The following is a 22,243-nucleotide window of genomic DNA, read 5'->3' as shown; positions in this document are numbered from 1 at the left end:
AATTGAATAAAGTATGTAGATAGCACCACTTTTCTCTTAATCAAGTATTTTAATGAATCCCACTTAATGAGGTTTTCTTGCTTTTTGGTAAATTGTTATAACTTTTTTATTGGCTTGTAATGAATGTCTCAAGATTGTTTACCATGAGAAATTCTTCATTGTGATCGGAATACGAATGGTACATCATGTATTTTTATGTAAGTAGTGAAAAATTTTACTTTTTAAGATATGAACTTTTTAACACACATATCTCACTATTTACATAATAACACATAATATATCATCTCGTATTCCGATCATATTAAAAAAATTCTCGTTCACCGGCGCTTACCTAATCATGTCAATGAGTCCCATTTAATTACCTTTTCTTGTTTTTTCCTAAATCATTATAACTTTTTTCTTTGCTTCTAATGAATGTCTCTCTTCAAAGTTGGTTTTTTTGTATTCACGTGATGCATCAACCTTCATCCACATCCTCTTAAATAAATAGTTAATTTGTTTAACGAAAAATGATTTTTTCTGTTATTATTGTCTTTTGATACTCCATTAATTTATACAATTTTAGTCTTTTTCCATTAATTTATTATTGTCTTTTGACACTTCATTAATTTATACAATTTTACTTCATTTTCATTTTCTTTGGAAATTTAATAAAAGAAGAATAATCATTTGGATAATACACATAATTCCAAATCTTTTATTATAGCAACTGGGGTGAATATCGGATACCCTTAACAATTCAATGAGTTAATTTGCTACCTCTATCCAGCATCCATCCATGAAGTTTCTTCCAAGTTCCAACCCAGCAGCACGACGTCCATTTCAATGATTCAATACCTCAGAAACTACGTTTTGTTTTCCTTTGTTTAAGATTTATACTAATTAAAATTCCAAGTAAAAGTTGGCCGAATGTGAAGAGAAAAACTTGGGAGGGGTTGCCACATGCATAGGGCAAGTCCAAGACTTGATTTCCTTCGACGCTTACAAAACAAAAAAATAAAAAAAGTTAACAAGAATTGGAAACAAACACCCTTAAATTAGGTTTGAAAGATTACACATTCAATGTTAACATTACATATATTGTTGTTACAATTTCTACTCTAGTTCAGCAATTGGTTCCAACTCTAGTCGTCTTGCCGGAATGCTTCCATTTTTAGTTGTAGGACCTGTAGCCACAAAGGGATTAGGCGGCATGGTCAAGCTTTCTCCGTCTCCTTCTAACATCTGAACCGCTATTTTCATGGACGGACGATCCACCGGGTGCCACTGGATACACCATAGCCCTATAATTGCAAGTTTCTTTGGAATTTTACCATCTCCTTCTTCCCCAATATGGATTCGTAGGTCATCCCCTTCCTCTAGAAGATTATAAATCCACTGTGGATAGTATATTTCATTTGTGGTGTTCTCTATGGTTGAACCAATATTCTTCCTTCCTCCTACCATCTCGAGCAGCAGCATTCCAAAGCTATAGACATCTGCCTTGTAAGACACGTTTCCGAAATTCCTGGAGAACACTTCGGGTGCAATGTATCCCATGGTCCCCCTGGCAGTAGTCATAGACACCAAGCTTTGATCCTTGGAACATAACTTGGCCAAACCAAAATCAGAAATTTTTGGAGTGAAGTTTTGGTCTAGCAAAACATTATGGGGTTTGATATCGAAATGGAGGATTCGTTGATCACATCCTTGGTGAAGATATTCAATTCCTTTGGCTATGCCGAGGGCAATATTTTGCAACTTATCCCAACCAAGGAAGGAATTCTTACTATCTGCAGATGAAATGAAATCTTGCAGGGAACCATTGGGGAAGAACTCGTAAACAAGAGCTCGTACAAATCCATCAGCACAAAATCCAACCAAGCGAGCCACGTTGACGTGGTGGATATGACCCATGGTTCGCACTTCATTTACGAACTCTTCCCCATCTCCCTTAGAACTGTTGAGGACTTTGACAGCAATAAGGAATTCAGAAGAAAGCCTTCCTTTGAAGACAGTTCCATAGGCTCCTTGGCCCAACTTGTCCTTGAATTGATCTGTAATCCTCTTAATATCTGCGTACAAATACCTGCTCGGTTTCAGTGCTTTGTAATCCTCCAAAAATCTTTCAATTCTTAATCGACTCTCTTTTTCCTTTCTGTCAGCGCTATATACCCGATATGCTGCAATCATCAGTAGAACAAGAAGCAAAGAACCCAGGATTCCACCGGTAGCCAATAATTTCCATGTGTTGCCTGTAAAAGATAATTGCAAATTAAATCAAGACTGTCAATCGATTAATCCTAATAAAATGGACAACATCTTTTTTAAATAATAATTACTGAGACATAAATTTAAAGATGTTTATAAGTAGCTACCACTGAGTACAAATATATGTTATCCTTACTTGGTTTCCTCACACATTCAATTTCACTGTTGGTGCCACTGTTCTTCCATCTACACCTCTTTCCATCTGCTTCACATTCTGTACAATTTGGTTTAGACCACTTGAAACGAAGAACATCATATTCATTTCCTAACCGAGTACCAGTTGGAACTGATAAAACATCATACATTCTTGTACAAGATGGTAGCCACCCGAGGAGATAATCAAAACCATAATTAGCATAAGCACCATAAGTTGTGCTACCAGGGTCACCGAGGCAGCGGACTTGATGCTCATCAGGCGTTCCAACAGGTGGGCAGCTGAGTAAGGTAACGTTACGGATGTCGAAAATTGACAAGTTGAAGGGAGAGAGTGGCATGTTTGGGAGTTTTACAGGCTTTATTAGCAGCAAGCAATTAGAGTAATATGGGTCATGCACTTGGATTTCCTGACGCTTGTAATCTATGCGCTTGACAAAGAATTTTCCTAGGATTATCGGCTGCTCATCTGTCTGATTGCATTCAAGTCCAGGACCACAATGATGCTTGCGGTGCAATGGAAAATGGATAGCCGGGCCTTGATCATCGCTACATATGGATTCGGAGCATGTAAATTGGCTTGCTTCAACTAGTTTGAAGAAAACCAGTAACAATATGCAAAAGGAAGCGATGAGCAATTTCGGCATTTTTGAGCTAGTAATAGTAACAATAATGCGCATGGAATCTAATTAAGCGTGCACACATATATATACATACGTAGTAGTTATAGAGTATTCTGCATTAACAATATGCAAAAGGAATAGAGGAGCAATTCCTTCATCATTTCATTACACAAGTCGGTCTTTGCCATTGACCGACTTTCCTCTGATATTTTCTATGCTAATCAATAATTTGAGTGCTTACTGCACGCAACTTCAGGGAAGGTGCTTCCTTTTCTATTATACAAATTAAAAAAAAAAGATTATCCGTCTTAAATTGTCTTCTCAACTGCAAGTACTGGATTGTTTTCGTGGATGTGACCTTCTTCTCCAACCCACTCTTCTCAATTACTAAAATGCTACAAATGCACTACCAAAATACTAAATAAAGGTCTTTGAAATTCCATAAAATTCTATGAAATTTATAACTCTTTTAAAATCCTTCAAAATCTTAATTGAACACACCTCTCAAGGTTTTGTCATCCAAAAACCATCCCTGCCCTCAGAGGGTACTTTTATTGATACCCAATTTTATGTTAAGTTCACCAACTAAGAAATTTTTGTCATAGCTTCCCAATTATCCTCCACTAATAACATTAGAATTTTCAAGCTTCCCCCACCCCCAACTCCGCTGCCACCTCCTCTCTCCTCACGCTGCCTCCCTCCTCCCTCTCATTTCATTGCACAAGTCAATCTTCGCTATTGACCGACTGTGTCAAACAAACATCATTCACTGACTTTCCCCTAAGATATTTTCTAATTAATAATTGGAACTTCACGGAAGGTGCTTCCTTTAACCCCACTCCTATATTATAATATGGGTATGTATACAACCTTCTAAGCTACTACTTTTTATCTACTAGTAAACAACTCTCTCTCTCTCTCTCTCTCTCTCTCTCTCTCTCTCTCTCTCTTCTACCCATGGAAAAAAGTGGAAGCAGATCCTTCACCTTGTCTTGTTGGCCTTTCGTTCTAGCCTTCCTTGTTCTTTGCTTTTGCGGTGAAACTTGTAACGCTAAGGATGATAGTAAGTCTTCATGTACCTCCTCCTGCGGCCTTATCCATAACATAACTTATCCTTTTCGACTAAACGATGATCCGAAGACATGTGGCGATAAAAGGTATACTCTTTCCTGTGAGAACAACAATACAACAGTTCTAGATCTACTTGATTCTGGCAAATACTACGTACAGGCAATCAACTACAAGAACAAAACAATCCGACTTCTAGATCCTGGCCTTGACAACAACAATTGCTCTTCCATGCCTCGAAATATTCTGCCCTTCATTGATTATAGAACTCCTTATATGTCATATACATATGATTCGCACAATGGCACAGCTTCACCGCTTTCAACGTCAGTATTTTACTTGATGTGTAGAAACCCAGTGAATTCTTCTCTGTACGTGGATACTGCTCCATGCTTGAATAATAGTGCCACTTCTTTGATCCAACCAAAATCTTATAGTTATGTCATGGTTGACCGCTCAAGCTCTTTGGATATGGAAGATTTATATGAGGGTTGCAGTGTCGAGCGGAAGGCTTGGATGCTCTTGGACTACTCTAAGGGGTACAACAATGCCTCTTATAGTTATGAATATATACACAGTGCACTCGTGTATGGCATTGAGCTTCGAGTGTATTGGCCTGATGAACTACGTTCACCCTGCAATGGCACGTATTCCTTTTCGATGCTCTTGGACTACAATGCCTCTCATTCTAAATGTTTTCCACGCACCATCCCAGGTGCGTAATTCTCAAATGAAGTACTTTGTTCTCAAACAAGCTTATTTGATGGATGGCTTGTAGGTCTATTTTACATTGTCTTTCAATGATTTATCTGTCTATCTTTTAGTTCTTTCTTTAAATGCCAGTCATACTAGTGTTTTTTGAAAAATCATATTCTTCTATTTTCTTTACTACAATTGAATGTGTTTATGGTTTTGGATTTTTTTAATTTTTTTTTTTATCTATGAACGATGTACTAAAATATAAACAGTTTGAATCGTTGTATACAAAATGCACAGCACCAGTTGTTCCTCAACGGAAGAGGAATATATATTCTTTAGTTGCGAAACCTCCTGCTAAGCCATTCATTCTGCTTGAAAAATATATCAACAATATTCATATCATGTCAACAGTATATAGACATTATTATGGATATCATACCGTAACAATATTATTGATATCGTAACAATAATATCTTAATAATACAATATTTATGAGGTTATCTGAACTATATAAAGAGATAAACATTTCATCCTATTAAGACTGTTTATATTGTGGTTGTTGTCTATATTTCTATTACCGCTAAACACTTTTAATTGTTTTTCTTAGGGTAAATTACATTTTCCCACCTCAAGTTTGGAATCGATTTCAATTTCTTACAACATCTTTAAAACATTTCACTTTTTTTATTTCAATATAATACCTCCATTACATTTTCTATCCATTGATCTACTTGACGTGGCTGCTACATTTGTGTGGCAAAAAAAATATTTTTTTATTCATGTAAAAATAATAAATTAAAAAAGTTATTAATTAAAAAAAAATAATAAATAATAAATAATAAATAAATAAAACCCAGAAGCCATCTTCTTCCCCGTCCCCCTTCCCTGCAACCCAAACCCCCCATACCCCCACCCCACCCCACCCAAAACCCCAAAAAAAACCCAGCTATTCAACCCAAAACCCCAAAATCAAAAGGGGGAATTAAATTCTCAAGACGAAAAAAAAGCACTTCACACAGATCCAATCAGAGCAAAACCCAGATTCAATCACACACAGAAACCCTCAAATTAAAACCCAGATTCAATCATACACAGAAACCCTCAAATTAAAACCCAGATGCAAAATCCACAAATTTAACTGAAAACCGCAGCTTAGGAGCTAGAAGATTACCTTACCATCCACGATGTGGCAGCAGTCCTTGCCATCATTGTGAGTGGAGACCTCAGTCAAAGCAAAGGGAATTCTAGACAGAGAAAGAGAGAGAGAGAGAGAGAGAGAGAGAGAGAGAGAGAAGAGAAGTGGACTTAGAAGGAGAAAGCAGCTACAAGACCCGATCCGTCTTCTTCTCCTTGTCTCCGTGGGGGCACCTCTGTGTGTCTTCTGCAACTCTCGCTTCCAAAAAACCCAGCTGGGTTTTCGGTGTGGTGGGGGTTGCGGCGGAGGTGGGGGTGGGGTGGGGTGGGGGGTTTGGGTTGCAGGGAGGGGGGTCGGGGAAGAAGATGGGTTATGTTGGTTTTTTATTTTTATTTTTTTTAAATTAATAACTTTTAAATTATTTATTTTTAAATAAATAAAAAAAATTGCCACGTAGCATAAATTTAGCAGCTACGTAACACAAATGTGGCAATCACATCAGTTTTTAAAGAATTAATAGATGAAAAATATAACAGATTTACTATATTGAAATAAAATAGTACTTAAGGTATGAAAATGAAATACTTAAAAATATTATAACGAATTGATATCGACTCTTATAATTTACCATTTTTCTTATATAATGGCCATTTCCCAAAACTATATCCCTTTATTTCTTATATATGCAAATGCTGTACAGGTATCAACAAATGGCAGCAACTTGAATTTTATTTTCTAACGGTTGTTATGCTAATGTTGTTTTATTCTTTTACTGTAGGTTTCTTTCAATATGCATGGGCTAAAATCCGTAAGTGGTCCCTCTCCAAAACAAAAATGAAGAAAATAAATCTCTCCTTTTTGTTTCTCTTTAAAATTCAATATTTACAACTTTAGAGTATACACAAGCCTCTAACTTTTGTAGTTAGATTTCAATGTGTATCCTCTTTCTACAAATTATAAGTAAGAGTAAATTATGTCACATAACAAACTCATACCTTATTTTTTTTTAATATTGCAACATCATATATTACCTTATAAATTCGTTGCAATATTAGACTTCCGTATTTTTATCATTTATTTGTCTATTAAATGATGACCTTGCAATTGCTAGCCACTCCCTCGCCCAATTGAATTGAGAAATGAAGTTTTAACGAAACACTTCCAGTACTGTTCACTTTTAACAAAAAATCACATTTTTACCTTTTCTGGTACTATTTACTTACACCTTTATTTGTTCTTTTTCATTAAAACTAAAGTTTTTTTGGACTTTTCGTTAATTTTCCTATTGAGGAGAAATTAAATAGTACTAAATTAAGGTTTTTGAGTAGTCTCGCACACTAGCGTGCAGCAGTGCGAAGGATTTTGAAATTCTTAATTTATTAATATTTAATTAATTTTTCAATTCAGATGGGCGAGAGAGTGGGTCTCGCGTCTATTACGTGAGCAGTTAACAGACAAATTGATGGATAAGGAGACAGAGGTCGTAATGGATACGTAGGTTAATGTATGATATTGCAATGTTAAAAAAAATGAAGTAAAAATTTGTTGTGTGGCCCAAGATTGAGGTTGTGAATAATTACCCTTTAAGTAAACATGGCAGGCAGTAAACTAAATAATCTTTGAAATTTGGCATTCAGTTGTTGGTTATATACCAAAAGCGTAATTGTAGGACTCGCTGAAAAGATATGTTTCGAAACTTGATGATTCAACACTAATGAAGACTCGTTATGGTATTGCTAATGTTGTGTATTTTTTTTCACTTTTGTCACTGTAGGTTATACTCTGAATAAAACCTGGGATCTTGGTAAGGACTGTCTCTCCAAATGCTAACTTCTGTCTATGTAGTCTAGTGTTTTGTTGTTGCTGAATTTTGTTTGGTATTTATTGCAGGATACTTTCCTCGATGGTTTCCATTCCATTACATCCATTCCATCGGTAAGACAGAGCTTGTATTTCTTGCATACATGTAGTCAAGTCTTTGATTTTTATTCACTTTTCAAACATATAGCCGTTGATATAATTGGCTGTTACTCTTTGCTATTTTGTTTCAGCGCGTGGATGGGAAATACTGATGGATATCGGTAAGAAAAGCTTGAATTATTAGTTGTATGTGTGCGTGTGTAGATTCCAACTTGTCATGAATGAAACAAAGTAAAATGTAATTTAGAAACAAAAGAAGTTGAAGAAAGTTGAAGGTATGTGGATCTAACATATAAGTTTCTTATCTTACGATTCCTTTGGTGATATATATTTTTGCAGGCTTAATTTTTCTAGCAAGACTACTGTTTGGCGTTCCAATTGCGGCTGTATTTTTAGTCTATAAATGGCGAAGAAGACATTTGTCAATGTATAGTACAATAGAAGACTTTCTACGGCGCGATAAGAATTTCATGCCTATAAGGTACTCTTACTCGGACATCAAGAAGATGACTCGCAAGTTTAAGGATAAGTTGGGCGAAGGCGGCTATGGCTCAGTATTTAAAGGAAAGTTACGCAGCGGCCGTTTTGTAGCAATTAAAGTTCTGGGCAAGTCCAAAGCTAATGGCCAAGATTTCATTAGTGAAATAGCTACCATTGGAAGGATTCGCCATGCCAATGTGGTGCGACTTGTTGGTTATTGTGTTGAGGGCTCAAAGCGTGCTCTAGTATATGAGTTCATGGCTAATGGCTCTCTTGATAAATACATTTATTCCAAAGAAGGAAGTGTGCCTTTAACTATCGACAAAATGTATGAGATTTCTCTTGGAGTGGCTCAAGGGATTGAGTATCTACATCAAGGTTGCGCGATGCAAATTCTCCATTTCGATATCAAGCCTCATAATATTCTTCTTGATGAGAACTTCAAAGCAAAGGTTTCTGACTTTGGGCTAGCAAAGTTGTATCCCGTCGATAATAGCATTGTCACGTTGACGGCAGCGAGAGGTACAATGGGATATATTGCTCCTGAATTGTTCTACAAAAATATTGGAGGCGTCTCACACAAGGCCGATGTCTATAGTTTCGGAATGTTGTTGATGGAAATGGCAAGCAGAAGGAAGAATTTGAATACAAGGGTAGAGCATTCAAGCCAAATCTACTTCCCACTGTGGGTATACGATCAGTATAATGTGGGAAATGACTTGGAGATGGACAATGTAACAGAGGAGGAAAAGAATGTAATAAAAAAGATGGTTATAACCGCCTTGTGGTGCATTCAAATGAAGCCAACCGATCGCCCTTCGATGCACAAAGTCATCGAGATGCTTGGAGGAGATGTTGAATGTCTGCAAATGCCCCCCAGGCCTTCTCTATGCCCACAAGAGACTCCTGTGGCTGTGGGTGACATTCAAGACCCAATATGTTCAAACGTAGAGATAACATGTTCTTTGGCAGCTAGGTGATGATCAAGTTCTTAGTTATAAAGGTGAAATAATGTATTATAAATTCTTACTTTAAAAACAGATTTAATTAGTGAAGAACTATTATTCGAGGTTGATATTGAAGAACCTGGTCCTCCATAGTAGACTGACTAGCTTATCAAGCAGTCAAAGGTTTTCTTATTTTTGCTCTTCTCATCTACCCATTTGCACGGATTGCCATGGCCTACCTTTCACGAGCTTAATGAGCTTCTTCATCAGTCTTGTCCATCTATGTTTTGGCTTCGCCCCAATAGACAAGGCATTGATGTCTTGATGAAGAAGAATATGATATTTGGATTTCACCCCAAACCTCTTATGATATACATTGTAATTGAACCCAGTTTGATCAATATGAAACAAAATGAACTAATTATGGAGTGACATTTGGCCAAAACTTGGTGCTTGACATGAAGATCACCTATCCATGTGGTATACACACACAAATCCCCCCTTATACTTTTTTAAACCATAATAAAAGTGTCATGTGTCACAAGTCAAACACAAGAATATCTATCAATTAGAAAGTGATACTTCTGTCTTAATTGTGTGGAAATTTCATTATTCCAACTGTGAACCTGCAACTCTTGTTCCTTCAAAAGACTTAAAAAGTCATATAATTTTTTATTATTCTAAAGTCTCGTGTCATTGAATTCCCCACAATTTAAAAATGATATATTAATTGCATTGAACAACATTATCGATCATACAATGCCAATACAATCAATCGTCCCCATCTCTAATTGAAAATTAGTCAAATTGCACGAATCATTCATGCGGTGCAATCAATCGTCCCCATCTCTAATTGAAAATTAGTCAAATTACACGAATCATTCATACGGTGCGGGTCATATGTCTTTGTCACCCGTGCACACGAGTAACATTGACATATAACCCACTTCGCGCACTAATGATTTGTGCAATTTAGCCTCCATCAACATTTGCAACCACACAAACAACCATCGTCGTTGAGCTGATCTGGAATCACTTACAAGTGGGGTGTTGTTTGTATACTTTCCCGTCACTTTTAGTAACTTGTAGCTAAAAACAAGGCTCATGACATGAGTATGCATTTGTGAGATTTTAGCCTCCATCAAAATGCAGCGACAAATGATAGACGCGTAGGACAACAGAATATGCTTTAATTTTTTTTCCATGTCTGGAGTGTAAGAAATTCAGTAAATGTGAGTGTAGGGTCAGTTTGAATCAGCTTTGATTGATAAGAAATGTGTAAACAAAGAGCTTCTACCAATGTTAATCCTTTGGCTAGAAGAAGTTACATGCACAAGCATACATGAATCTAAGAATATACATTCGCCACTCTACATTATTTCATTAATTGGATTTCAGCTTCTCGTATAAGCTCCAGTTTTAGAGAGAAGGCTTGAATTAGAGCTTATCCGAGATGCCTGATTTTGGCTTATGCAGGGGTCTTATTCAAAGGGTGCAACCAAGCAACACAACATAATATGAGAAATAAAAACTTCTGAGCGTACAAGAGGACGTGCCAAAGAGTGCATTGTATCACACCCAACTGACAGTTTCCCCCCACCACGAAACACAAGAACAACTACAATTAGCCATGACTTGTACAAAAAGATAGCATCAACATGAACAAGATTAAAAACAAAAATTCAAACAGCAATTTTGTGCACGTGTCTCACTATGATTTGAACGGTTAAACCCAACAAAAATGTGTTTACTTGCTAAATTGTTAATCATGATCACACATTCAAACATGATTTCACTTAATCGACAGTCTCGATTAACAATCTAACAATTTGACAATAGAATGATTAAAAACCAAGTACAAATATACAAGTAACACGTACGCAGCTAGACAGTCTTTTATAATACGAGACGATTAATTAGGATCCTATTTTCACATAAGATTTCGCTTTGATCAATGTTAATGATTGAAAGTTTACAAATTGACAATGAACAATAACAAATTTCAAAAGCCAACATAGAGTAGAAAAGAATGAATTTGAGCATGTTAGTTAGAAAAATTTTAAAGTATTTGTTTGACAGATGGAGAAGAATGAATTTGAGCAGATCCATTATTCACAAAATAGCAACTGACTCGGACACTAAATGTGGCCACCTTCCCAAGAATAAAAGAAGTATGCATATTCAGCTCAAAATTCTAATTGATGCTTTTTAAGTTTCTGCTCATCCAGCCAACCCAGATGCTCACTTTTCCGAACAGTGGTGATTTATATTTATTGCTTAATTTACATATGCTTAAAATCCAGGAAGTAATTACACATGAGTTTCTGTGCTTACCTGCCAAACTAATCCCTCGGGGTCTGCCAGTGCTTCCGGAAAGCCCTCATGTTGGTCTAATGTGCGCATTTCAACACATGTGAAATTCAGAGCAGCCTCATGCTTTTTTAACATTGCAGAAATTGGCGCATACCCATCACGATTGCAGGAGTTGTAAAATCCAGCAGTTAATTCAGCAGGATGGCTGGCAGTCTTGTACCACCAGTGGATACCTGATACCTGCTCATAAATCAAATAAAGAAACTCCACAAAAAAAAAAAAAAAAAAAAAGAACCGTGTAGAACTAATGTCCAATAAAGTGACTCACCTTTGTAGCAATGCGTGTGCCTTCAAAAGCTAAATTGGCCAGAGCAAGTACACGGTCACCATGATCAATCAAAACACGGGAGTACCAATTAAGAAAGAATCTGCCATAGTAGCTATCATAATCACCTCCGTCACGGAAAAACCCTGTCTCATGTGGTTGGGAATTATAAGAGCCTGCATTATCTGGTACTCTGGCCCAGAAGGAGTGGCCCCTTGCTTCTGCAGCCTGCGTCAGATTCTTCATCAAGTATCGATCATAACACTGCACCGAACCAGGTTGAATCAGAGAACTATTTCAAAGTTCAGATAGAAGTAATAAATCAAATGAGCTACTGGCTGAAGGTCATAATCACAGATGAATGAAGGGCTACTAAATTAACATTTAGAAATAACTGTCAACTCCTAGCTATCATGCCTGCCACTAATGAAAGGAATGATCACCATTTATTAAGGTACCTGGAATTCACCAATACCAGGATATTTCCAACCATGCTGTTCAGGATAAGAAGGATACCGTAGCTCTCCACACGGACCTAATCCAACTTCAATTTCTGATATTATTCCTTCCTCAAAAAATTCATCAAATTCAACTCTGAAACTCCTCATGTAGTCGAAGTAAACCTGCATTGGTTCCATTATAAAATAACAGAATAGAAACTCTCACCATCAAACAGTGAGAATGCATAGGGTCTGATTCTTATGGCATACAAAAGAAGAGTTCTTAGAAATAAAGAACGTATAAAAGTTGGAATAGGTTTACCAATAGCTTCTTTTAAAAGATAAGTAGAACATGTTAAAGAAATCAAATATAGGAAAGGAGCTATGGCAATCCATAGAAATTAAAAAACCAGCACAACTAAGTAATTCTCGAATACTATACCTCAACAGCAGTGCGGCCTCTTAAAACCCGCTCTTTATCAATTCCCCATGTGAGACATTCAGTGTTGCGTTTCCCTTCTTTATTAGTAAAATATATATCAGGATTCTTTTGGCCAATTTCTGTCACCCAGTGAGGAAGTGGGATATGTACATCATCCCCGACATTGCCTCCACACTCGTGTAATGACATCACGACCTACAGCAATACAGAGTAAGACAATGCACACCATATCCAAAATGCATATTCAAAGGAAAAATGAAAAGCAGAAAATCTTTCTCTTATTTAAAATGAGTTTTAACTGATAGTCTCGCAAACTAATTTACAAAAGGAAAAGCTATCAGTGCATTACTTTTCAGCAATCTACTCAAGACTTTTATGCCCCTTTACCTAAGACAATGGCCAGTCAGCCACTTAGTATTACGGTCAAGTGGTATTCCTCTTCACTTGTAAGTGGGAGGTCTTAGGTTCGATTCTCGCCAAAGGCGAGTTTGAACCATATAATTGCTAGCCCATTGTGAGGCTAAGCCCACCCCTCCCCCTTAGTGGATAGATAATATCGTTTGTTCAAAAAAAAAAAAAAAAAAAAAAAAAAAAAAGACAATAGCCAGTCATTAACTGAAGACAACCAATTAAGAAAGAAAAGCTTGGTACAAATCACCCCGAATGATTATCTGTCCAAATCAAAGCCTTCTCAACTGTTTCAGAACATGTATTTTGACTGACAAAATTTAACTCTAAAAATGAAAATATACATCACGTATCAACAAAGGTCAAATAAGTTTCCAAGACCAATTAAAAAAGTTTCCAAGACGATTTTTACAGATTTATGTCCTACAGCAACAAAAGTGCATCATGTCGGAGACAAACATGATACTTCCAGAATCATTCATTGTACAAGGATACTTAACATTATCAGTTCTAAAGGAAAGAAAAAACCCAAATTATCAGATTAGTGCAGGTTAACATCTGTAAAAACTGAAAATCTGAAATTCGGCACTGTAATTGACATGGCTACTGAAAGGAAACAAGAAACAGACGATGAAATACACAAGCAAAGAGAAAAAAGAAAATGCTAGTATAAGTATATATCACTCACCTGTAACTTAAGGTTAAGATCGTGCACAATTTGGAATAGTTTCTTGTAGCCACTCCAATTATATCCCTGCGGACTGCGTGCCTCTACAATTCCCCACCAGCAATCAACCATAACACCATCAACACCAACCGACTTCAACACTTGTAGCTGATTTCGCAGAGCTTCTGGCTCAACTAGCTCGGAGTTCATATTGATCACACCCAACTGACAGTTTCCCCCCACCACGAAACACAAGAACAACTACAATTAGCCATGACTTGTACAAAAAGATAGCATCAATATGAACAAGATTAAAAACAAAAATTCAAACAGCAATTTTGTGCACGTGTCTCACTATGATTTGAACGGTTAAACCCAACAAAAATGTGTTTACTTGCTAAATTGTTAATCATGATCACACATTCAAACATGATTTCACTTAATCGACAGTCTCGATTAACAATCTAACAATTTGACAATAGAATGATTAAAAACCAAGTACAAATATACAAGTAACACGTACGCAGCTAGACAGTCTTTTATAATACGAGACGATTAATTAGGATCCTATTTTCACATAAGATTTCGCTTTGATCAATGTTAATGATTGAAAGTTTACAAATTGACAATGAACAATAACAAATTTCAAAAGCCAACATAGAGTAGAAAAGAGTGCCTCAGAAACTCACGGGTAACATGACATATACAGGAACATATGGCGTGCCAGTAAAATCACGCTCCTCAAACTTTTCCAGCGAAGAGTCTTCAACCTATCATCAAACCAGAAAAAGGTTCCAAATTTCAAATTATGACAGCACAAACACAAGTCCTTCAAACAAAGCACCCCAAAATTAAATTCTGAAAAACAAAACTGAATTCAAAACAGAGGAGTTGCTGCTACATCCTCACCTTGTTGTGGTCAACATTTTCACCCACTACAGTCCCCTCAGCACTGTCTCTCACCACGGCGAAACTCCTAGACGGATCACTCCCCAATAGTCTCAAAGGACACAAATTGAGCTCCGGCGAGCCCCAAAGACCCTGAGAGAGCTTCAGCGAAGCTATCGCGGTCTTCCCGCTGGACGACAACGAAGCCATTGTCGTGGCTTTGCAACAAGCACCCGGCGGGCGTGGCAGCCTCAGTTTATGGGATACTTGAGGAGATGAGAACTGTGCCATTCTGAATCTTTCGGAATCGGCAGCCACTGATGTTTTACTCTGCAGGGAACTTTCTAGGGGAAGTGGAGTGGCGGTATAAGACGATTTTCCTTTTCATTTTCCAGAAAGTTTTCTCGGGAACCAAACAGGTGGAGTGGCGGGGAGAGAACCCGTGATGCTGTTTGCAGATCTAAGATACAGTTATTTTAGCTCAACGAAACGAAAACGGTTTTTCGTGGGTATGAGCGGTGACGGATGGACTGTCACAGACCATCATCCACCGCACACATCATTGATTGGGCAGGCAATTTTTTTTTTTTTTTTTAATAAAAAAATTAAATAACTGAAAAATGCGATCACAATCACAACCAATTTCAATACAATTGAATAAGAAAGCTTTTCTTGCCAAGGAAGGTAAAGTTATCCCAAACATTAAAATTTAAAATCAGGGCTAGTGATTGCATCTGTTAAGAAATTTGTCTTCCTATAAACGTGTTTTCAAGAAATGGAGTCAAAATAAGTTCTCAACCACTTGATGTCTTCTACAATATTCCTCGGTTGCCAAGGAGTTGAGCAAAAGCTTGTAATAGCACCAATGACTAGTTTAGAATCACCTTACACACAAACGTTCTTGAAACCCTTTCCTTTAGCCAACCAACGAGCATCCCTCAATGCTAAAGCCACAGCTGTAGAATTGTTATTCTCTACCAGGTTTCTTGCTCTAGCAACAATAGGCATATCAACTTTATGTCTGATATCAAATCCAATCGACGCCTTGGAGCTAATAACCGAACCATCAAAATTGATCTTCAGCTGCAATCTACGTGGAGGTTCCCATCTAAATTTTTAATTTCGTTAGCGGCTAGACTTGGGTGATTTCGGACGGATCAAATTGAAACAAGAATTCCGATTTCCAATCCAAAATGTCTTGGTGTCAAACAATCTTTCTAGTTTGGGAATACTTGGAATATTCGATGTTTCGAAAAATTGTCAATTTCGATGTTATCTTAGTTGATAGGGTGTTGTTTGATTTAATAACGAATTGATATTTCATGCTTAATTTTAATTTTTATTTTAAATTGAAATTGAAAGCACACACTTCTATGACTAACGATTTTGAAGGATAAAATTTAAAGAAAACTAATGAAAAATGCTTGAAAACTTTGAGTTTTAACATTAAGGACAAAATAAAGGATAAAATGAATAGTACCTGAATTGACTTTTTAATATAAAAATATGATTTTTCGTTAAAGTGAACAGTACCGGAAATTTTTCGTTAAGATTCCCTAAAATTTAGGCTTCGTAAAATTCAAATGAATAATTCTAGGCCCAATAGGAGATCACAAAAGCTTGCTTTATAGTCCATTGCCAGTATGAACCAAATGGGTTTGGAATTTGATGATCTAAAATTGAACCAAAACTTGTCGAGTCATCTAAATGGGCCTTCCTACTATCTTCTTTTTGAAGTTAGTGTCACCCTATATAATCAAAATTAAAATTAAAAAAAAATAAAATATTAAAAAGAACTATGGAAGCTTACAGGTGTGGGCCTTGCGCAAGGCAATTATTAAGTTCCATTGTATGTGGTGTTGTAGAAAATTTTCATCTACGGAACACACGGTTCGTACACCAAGTGCAATAATATAATTAATTTGAGACTTGAAAAAATATTTCTAATTAATTATATTATAACACTTAGTGTACTGGACTGTGTTTTATGTACACTGGAATATTTCTCATAATGTTGATGCAAAAACTCGACGTCACGGAGAAGTTTCAAATTAGAATAACGATATGCACATTGAAGCCATAAGAGCAACTCCACCTCATAAGGCAATAATTTCCCAATTAATTGGGCAATAGGAAGTTATTGCATTTGTGAATAGTAATTGCCTGAGTGTATCTTCATCCTATAAGAGCAAGTCCACTCCATCCCAATTTCTTGGGCAATAGATAATCATTGCCTTTCTAAAATAGTAATTGCCTGAGTGCATTTCTACCCTATAAGAGCAAGTCCACTAGATCCCAATTTTCTTGGATAATTGGGCAATTTAAATCCCCAAAATTAGAAAAAACTCTCTCCACCCGGAAAGGGATCCTCTCCGGATCTCTTTCCACCTAATCCGGACCGTTAAAATTTGATCCAACGGCTACAGTTATTATAACTTTTAAAAGAGTTCTCTATTTGTAACTGTTGGATCAAATTTCAACGGTCAGGATCTCGGACTTGATGAATTGGATGGAAATGAATCCGCCTCCACCCCAACCAAATTAGTTAGGCTACTCGTGGGCCCTACAATACCCGATTGAGCAATCGGACGAGGATAGCCTCACCGAAGTTAGCTAAGGATCATTTAATAACCAATGTAATAGAGATGGCTCTTTTACTTTTGTAACTTATCCCACATTAATAACTTTGTCATTCGCATTCAATCTCTTCATCTAACCTGAAGTTAGCTAAGGGTGATTTAATAACTATTATGTTTACAGTTTTTATTTTCATTTTTTGAAAATTAAAAATTAAAATCTTGTTTGGTAATTATTTTCATGTTTTATTTTTCATATGAAAATTGAAAACTTAGAACTACTATCTTGAGTTTTCAAAATTTGACCTTGAGTTTTCACTTTTTTGTATGAAAACTAAAAGTAGTTAACCAAGCAAGATTTCAATTTTCAAAAAAGTGAAAATAAAAACTGAAAACAAAATGGTTATCAAATAGCCCCAAGTGAAAAAACAGTATGTTCTCTCATTTGCACTCAAGTACGAATCTCTCTTCTTGTTATTTAGATTAATTTAATGTAAAAAATCCGTTTGTTTTAAGAAAAAAATTACACTATGTTTTGGTCAAGATAATTTTAAATTTCATGAAACATAAGCTAGAATAGTTAGAACTGCACTACAACAACAAGATAAAAGAACTTTAAAATGTCAAGATGCAAGCGGTCTTTCAAATGATTCTTAGAAGAATATCATTTTGAAAGTCCTTTATTTAGTGATTTTATAATGCATTTGTAGCGTTTCAGTAGTTGTTTTGTATTACTTGAATAGTTCATTAGTCGTGTTCTTGTTTGTTGAGTCTATATATCTTCGTGCTTGAAATATTTATTAGATACCTTAACTAACAACCACAATACCCATTAATCTCCCATTTTGCATAAGGCACCATAACGAACATGAGTTCTTTTTATGTACAATTTGCCATTATTAAGTACAAAGGGCGCAAGTTACATTAAGTCACATAATTATATAACATTAAAAAGGTATCGAGCTAACCATCAATATGAGATGAACTTGAGACGTTCTACTCATAATAATTAAGTGACCATCGTTTACGTGTAGGGGTGGACTCCTTACGCAAAACATCTGCTAAGATCGAGGTTGGATTATTCCAACATGTCCCCAAGATCCGTTTTCTCATTTTTCAAACCCCACAAATTTACAAATATTCGCATAACAAATGAGCAAATATAAAAGTATAAATTTTGCATTGACGTTCTTTTAATCAAAATTTTCATAAATTTTGGTTTTATTTATTTTCTTAAATTCGGCTACTGTGTTTTTTAATTTATTATTTATGTTGGACCAGAGGTGGGTTCAAATTATAAAAATATTTGACCTAAATCAGTTGTTAATGCTATATTAAACTACTAACTAGGTAATACTTGAGTATTGAGCGCTCTTCTATATGTGTATAAGTAATGTTAGGTAAATCATTTACTTAAAGCATATTTTGTAAACCACATAACATTGATGTTGATGATTGAAGTATTACTTAAGTGCTTGTTCAACGATTTTAATTTTTGTTGGTGACATGTGGTCTAAATAAATGATCTCTTTATTATTTTCTTGTGTATAATATTCCTTCAACAAAAATTCAAAATATAGGACATAGGGTCGTTATTAATATTCTTATTATTTTGCTAATAAAAGTAGCAAGACAGAATCCTTCTATACGAGCCCGTGACTGGGTTTTGATTTTTATTGTTGTTGTCTTATGTTTTCTTCCTCTGAACAGGGAAGTAGAAAACAAAGGGACAAGAGTATATAGCAAATGAAAAGCAGAACAGCAGAGGATGAAGACCAAGACAAAGACGAAAAGGTCCAAGAAAGGCACCATGCATGCAAGGCAAAATTCCAAACCCCTTTCAGCTCGGGACTGATTCATTTGAGGCACATCCTGTTTATCAAATTCCCTCAAGTAGTCAAAGCTCAAGACAAAGACACATGTGACATGTGGGAGGGTGTGAAAACGAAGAAAAAGATAATCAGGGTACACCGTCATTTGGATTATGTATCTATCGCCATGTGATTGCTATTCTTTTGTGAGTTGACTACTAATATTACTTAGAAAATACTGCTGATTAAGGAGAAAGAGGGTTTGAAGCCGAAACTAAATGAGTTAAAAAAGAAAGTCATATTTATCCAGACAATCAACAACTGTGAACGAGAGACTTTTCAATGTGATCGGCGAAATGGTACACCACGTGTCATTATACAAATTGTAGGATATATGTGTTAAAAAGTTAATAACTTAAAAAATAAAATTTTCCACTATTTATATAAAAACATGTGATCTACACTCGTATTCCGGTCACAATGAAAAATTAGAGTTTAGAGTCACATTTATCGGGACAATCAACAACATTCAACAATATTATTCTCCTTCGAACAATGAATAAAGAGGCGGTAGAAGTTTTTTAGCACTAATAAGAAATCTACACATGCAATAATACATGAGTGAATTAGTTATAAAACATGGCAGTAAACGGTCTCACCGAAAAAGATCCTCTCTATTTATATGTCATGCACATGTATTTAGCTTTATAAGTTAAAAGCAAAAAAATGTTGTATATTAAAATGTAATCTAAACTAAACAACAAGCAAAGAGACTCAAATTGGGGTATGTCCAGGTTTGCAAAGCTTAAGAGTATGAAAAATTCAACTTGCCGCTAATTTTTTTTTCTCTACGCTCGAGTACGAATCCCCTCTTTGTAATTGTATATGTATCAAATTTTGACAAGAACCGCGACATATCATGCAACCGAATTTATGTTTTTCAAGAGAGAGAAACCCTCATCAAGCAAGGACATATCAATTCCTTATGCCATTTTATTGGTCGTAGCTTCATAATTTACACTTTTGACAGCAGTAATTTATTAAAACCAGAAGCAACATTAATTTCAGCGATCTGTAGCTTTCCCCTTGTGGTTGAATTTCGTACCATGCAACACCAATCAAAACCTACAAACCAAAAATGTGGAAGGACAACATTAAACACGAATCTATGTACTAGTCGACACTGGATATTAAATTATAGCTGCCCTCTAACTTTAATGTCATAATTTATATCATGCAGTAGTGGACAAACATATACAAACTCAAGTGACAACTCGCTAGTGGTTTTTAAATTGGGATATAAAATATGCTCTAAAGTTTGGATTCATGGATTGTCTAGCTTTTCTTTTTCTTTTTCTGAGTTTGTGGTGAGTTTGATGAAATGATGGTGGTGGGTTCGGTCGAGGTGGACATACATTAGTACAAAGAAAAGAGCCAAAGATGTGGGTGGGTGCATATATAATGCATATGGGTGTGGTGGAAGATAGCAAATATATTAGAGGTCAAGATCTGGGTTACCTAGTGTTGTATTGGCGGGATAAAGAGCAATTTTTGGGAGCACTCTAAGGACTAGTTTGGTATTGTGTGTGTGTGTGTTTTTTTTTTTTTTTTTTTTTTTAAATTGCTTCTGTTGTACTGTGAGGATAAACTCGCCTAGGGAGTGTTGTGGCCGCGCTACAATAATGGCTGGATATGGTTTTCGCGTTGAGCAATGTGTTATATGGTCTCGTCTACTTACAATAATTTTATGTGGTCTCGCTTATGTGATAACTTTATGTAGCCTCGCTATTCGACAGTGACCTTTTGCAAGCGTCGATACAAATTTGTTATATCTATCGTTTTATTACAGATTCGTATGGGTGATGATGAAGTTTTGGTACATGTGGTAACCGTTTAAGGGTTTACTTTGTTGTTTTGTTTGGGCAAATTTACTCCATATAATTTTCTTGATCACTGAAGTATTGTACCCTAATTGCACCTATGTATTGTTTAGGATTATTCATGAAATATCAATATATCGTTGCTTGTAAATAAATAAATAAATAAACTCTTTTTACTCACAAAAATAAATTTGAGTTTTTTTACTCCAACAATATTATGATATAATCCAAATTAGAGAAAATTGGAATATTAATTTATACACTTTGGCCAAATTTACACTTTTATCCTTAAATTAAAAATTCATGAATTTTGGTCTTTAACCTTGTCACAATGTAGACAATTGGTATTTTTGGGCAACGCCGTTAAAACTTCCGTCCATATAAAGAGTGTTTAGGGTAAGCAAGAGAAGAAAATTCTAACATAGCTGCTCAAAAGTCTCATGGCTTCACATTGTGAGTCTACCTACAACTAAGAGCATCTCCAAAGTAAATGTCAAAATGTACACATCAGTTATAGCAGTTAAAAAAAATCACACTAATATTCTCCAACCGAAGTGTCAAATCCTATGTGGCGATGACATGGATTAACAGCAAAAGAGGTTGCTATCAAATTTGACAGCAGCTTTAAATGTTTTTTTTATATTAATTATTAAATGTATTTTATTAATTTTTAATTAGTTTAATCATTTATTATAATTAATGTTGAGTTGACCAATGCAATTATCATACTTTTTTCTTCTTTTCAAAGATGAACAGATTACTGATTAAACTTTAAATGTCCTTTATTAAATTTTAATTAGTTTAATAATTTATTTTATAAAATAATAATTTAATTTGATATATCGATTGGAGAACAAAACTTTAAAAATGTCAAATACCACATAAGCTGTCAAAATTTAAATTTTATATTTGAAATTTGATATCTCCTTTAAAAATGATGTAAGGAATATATGCCACTTGTAGCCCGAAAGTGTGCAATTTCCTTCTCCAGTAACCGAGCTATATCCTAGTTGGCTGGCTACTTGTAACCCTCGAGCGGGCTACATTTTAGACTATCAAAAAAGCTTGTTGTATAGCCTCTTGGCCTTCCTATCTTTTAATTATCTCTTTAAATACAATAAGTTATTGGTAATGCTAAGGAGATTAAAATTTTAAATTAAATTTTATAAATTGAATTATGTGATTGTTGATGATTAGATTATTATTTAAATGTTAATT

At 35.5% G+C, this 22,243-nt stretch overlaps 3 protein-coding genes across 5 annotated transcripts; 1 reads left to right on the top strand and 2 right to left on the bottom strand.

The window, feature by feature from the left end:
• Positions 1-1,016: 1,016 nt before the first annotated feature.
• Positions 1,017-3,931, bottom strand: LOC137720419 (rust resistance kinase Lr10-like). The gene is made up of 2 exons (XM_068459488.2): positions 2,387-3,931; positions 1,017-2,234 (listed from the first exon to the last, which is right to left on the bottom strand). Exons 1-2 carry the CDS (start codon positions 3,081-3,083, stop codon positions 1,096-1,098), a joined length of 1,836 nt encoding a protein of 611 aa, XP_068315589.2. The 5' UTR covers positions 3,084-3,931; the 3' UTR covers positions 1,017-1,095.
• Positions 3,925-9,401, top strand: LOC137720421 (LEAF RUST 10 DISEASE-RESISTANCE LOCUS RECEPTOR-LIKE PROTEIN KINASE-like 2.1). The gene is made up of 6 exons (XM_088697698.1): positions 3,925-4,809; positions 6,707-6,736; positions 7,703-7,732; positions 7,819-7,863; positions 7,980-8,009; positions 8,188-9,401. Exons 1-6 carry the CDS (start codon positions 3,984-3,986, stop codon positions 9,306-9,308), a joined length of 2,082 nt encoding a protein of 693 aa, XP_088553824.1. The 5' UTR covers positions 3,925-3,983; the 3' UTR covers positions 9,309-9,401.
• Positions 9,402-11,407: 2,006 nt separating this feature from the next.
• LOC137721267 (beta-amylase 2, chloroplastic) lies at positions 11,408-15,223 on the bottom strand. 3 transcript variants are annotated; one of them, XM_088697725.1, is made up of 7 exons: positions 14,780-15,223; positions 14,560-14,640; positions 13,892-14,095; positions 12,796-12,990; positions 12,372-12,536; positions 11,917-12,177; positions 11,408-11,852 (listed from the first exon to the last, which is right to left on the bottom strand). In XM_088697725.1, the coding sequence occupies exons 1-7, from the start codon at positions 15,047-15,049 to the stop codon at positions 11,586-11,588; spliced, it is 1,443 nt and encodes a 480-aa protein (XP_088553851.1). In that variant the 5' UTR covers positions 15,050-15,223; the 3' UTR covers positions 11,408-11,585. The 3 variants fall into 3 exon arrangements, with proteins under 3 accessions (XP_088553851.1, XP_068316470.2, XP_088553861.1); XM_068460369.2 differs by having other exon boundaries at positions 11,430-11,828; positions 14,780-15,222; XM_088697735.1 differs by having other exon boundaries at positions 11,626-11,821; positions 14,780-15,222.
• Between the last annotated feature and the right edge of the window lie 7,020 nt (positions 15,224-22,243).

This window comes from Pyrus communis, chromosome 1, assembly GCF_041283825.1.
Source record: "Pyrus communis isolate YQ-2024b chromosome 1, ASM4128382v1, whole genome shotgun sequence".
In the NCBI taxonomy this organism is placed as follows: Eukaryota; Viridiplantae; Streptophyta; class Magnoliopsida; order Rosales; family Rosaceae; genus Pyrus; species Pyrus communis.
Note: the sequence above shows the minus strand (reverse complement) of the source record. Positions and strands in the feature narration are given on the sequence as shown.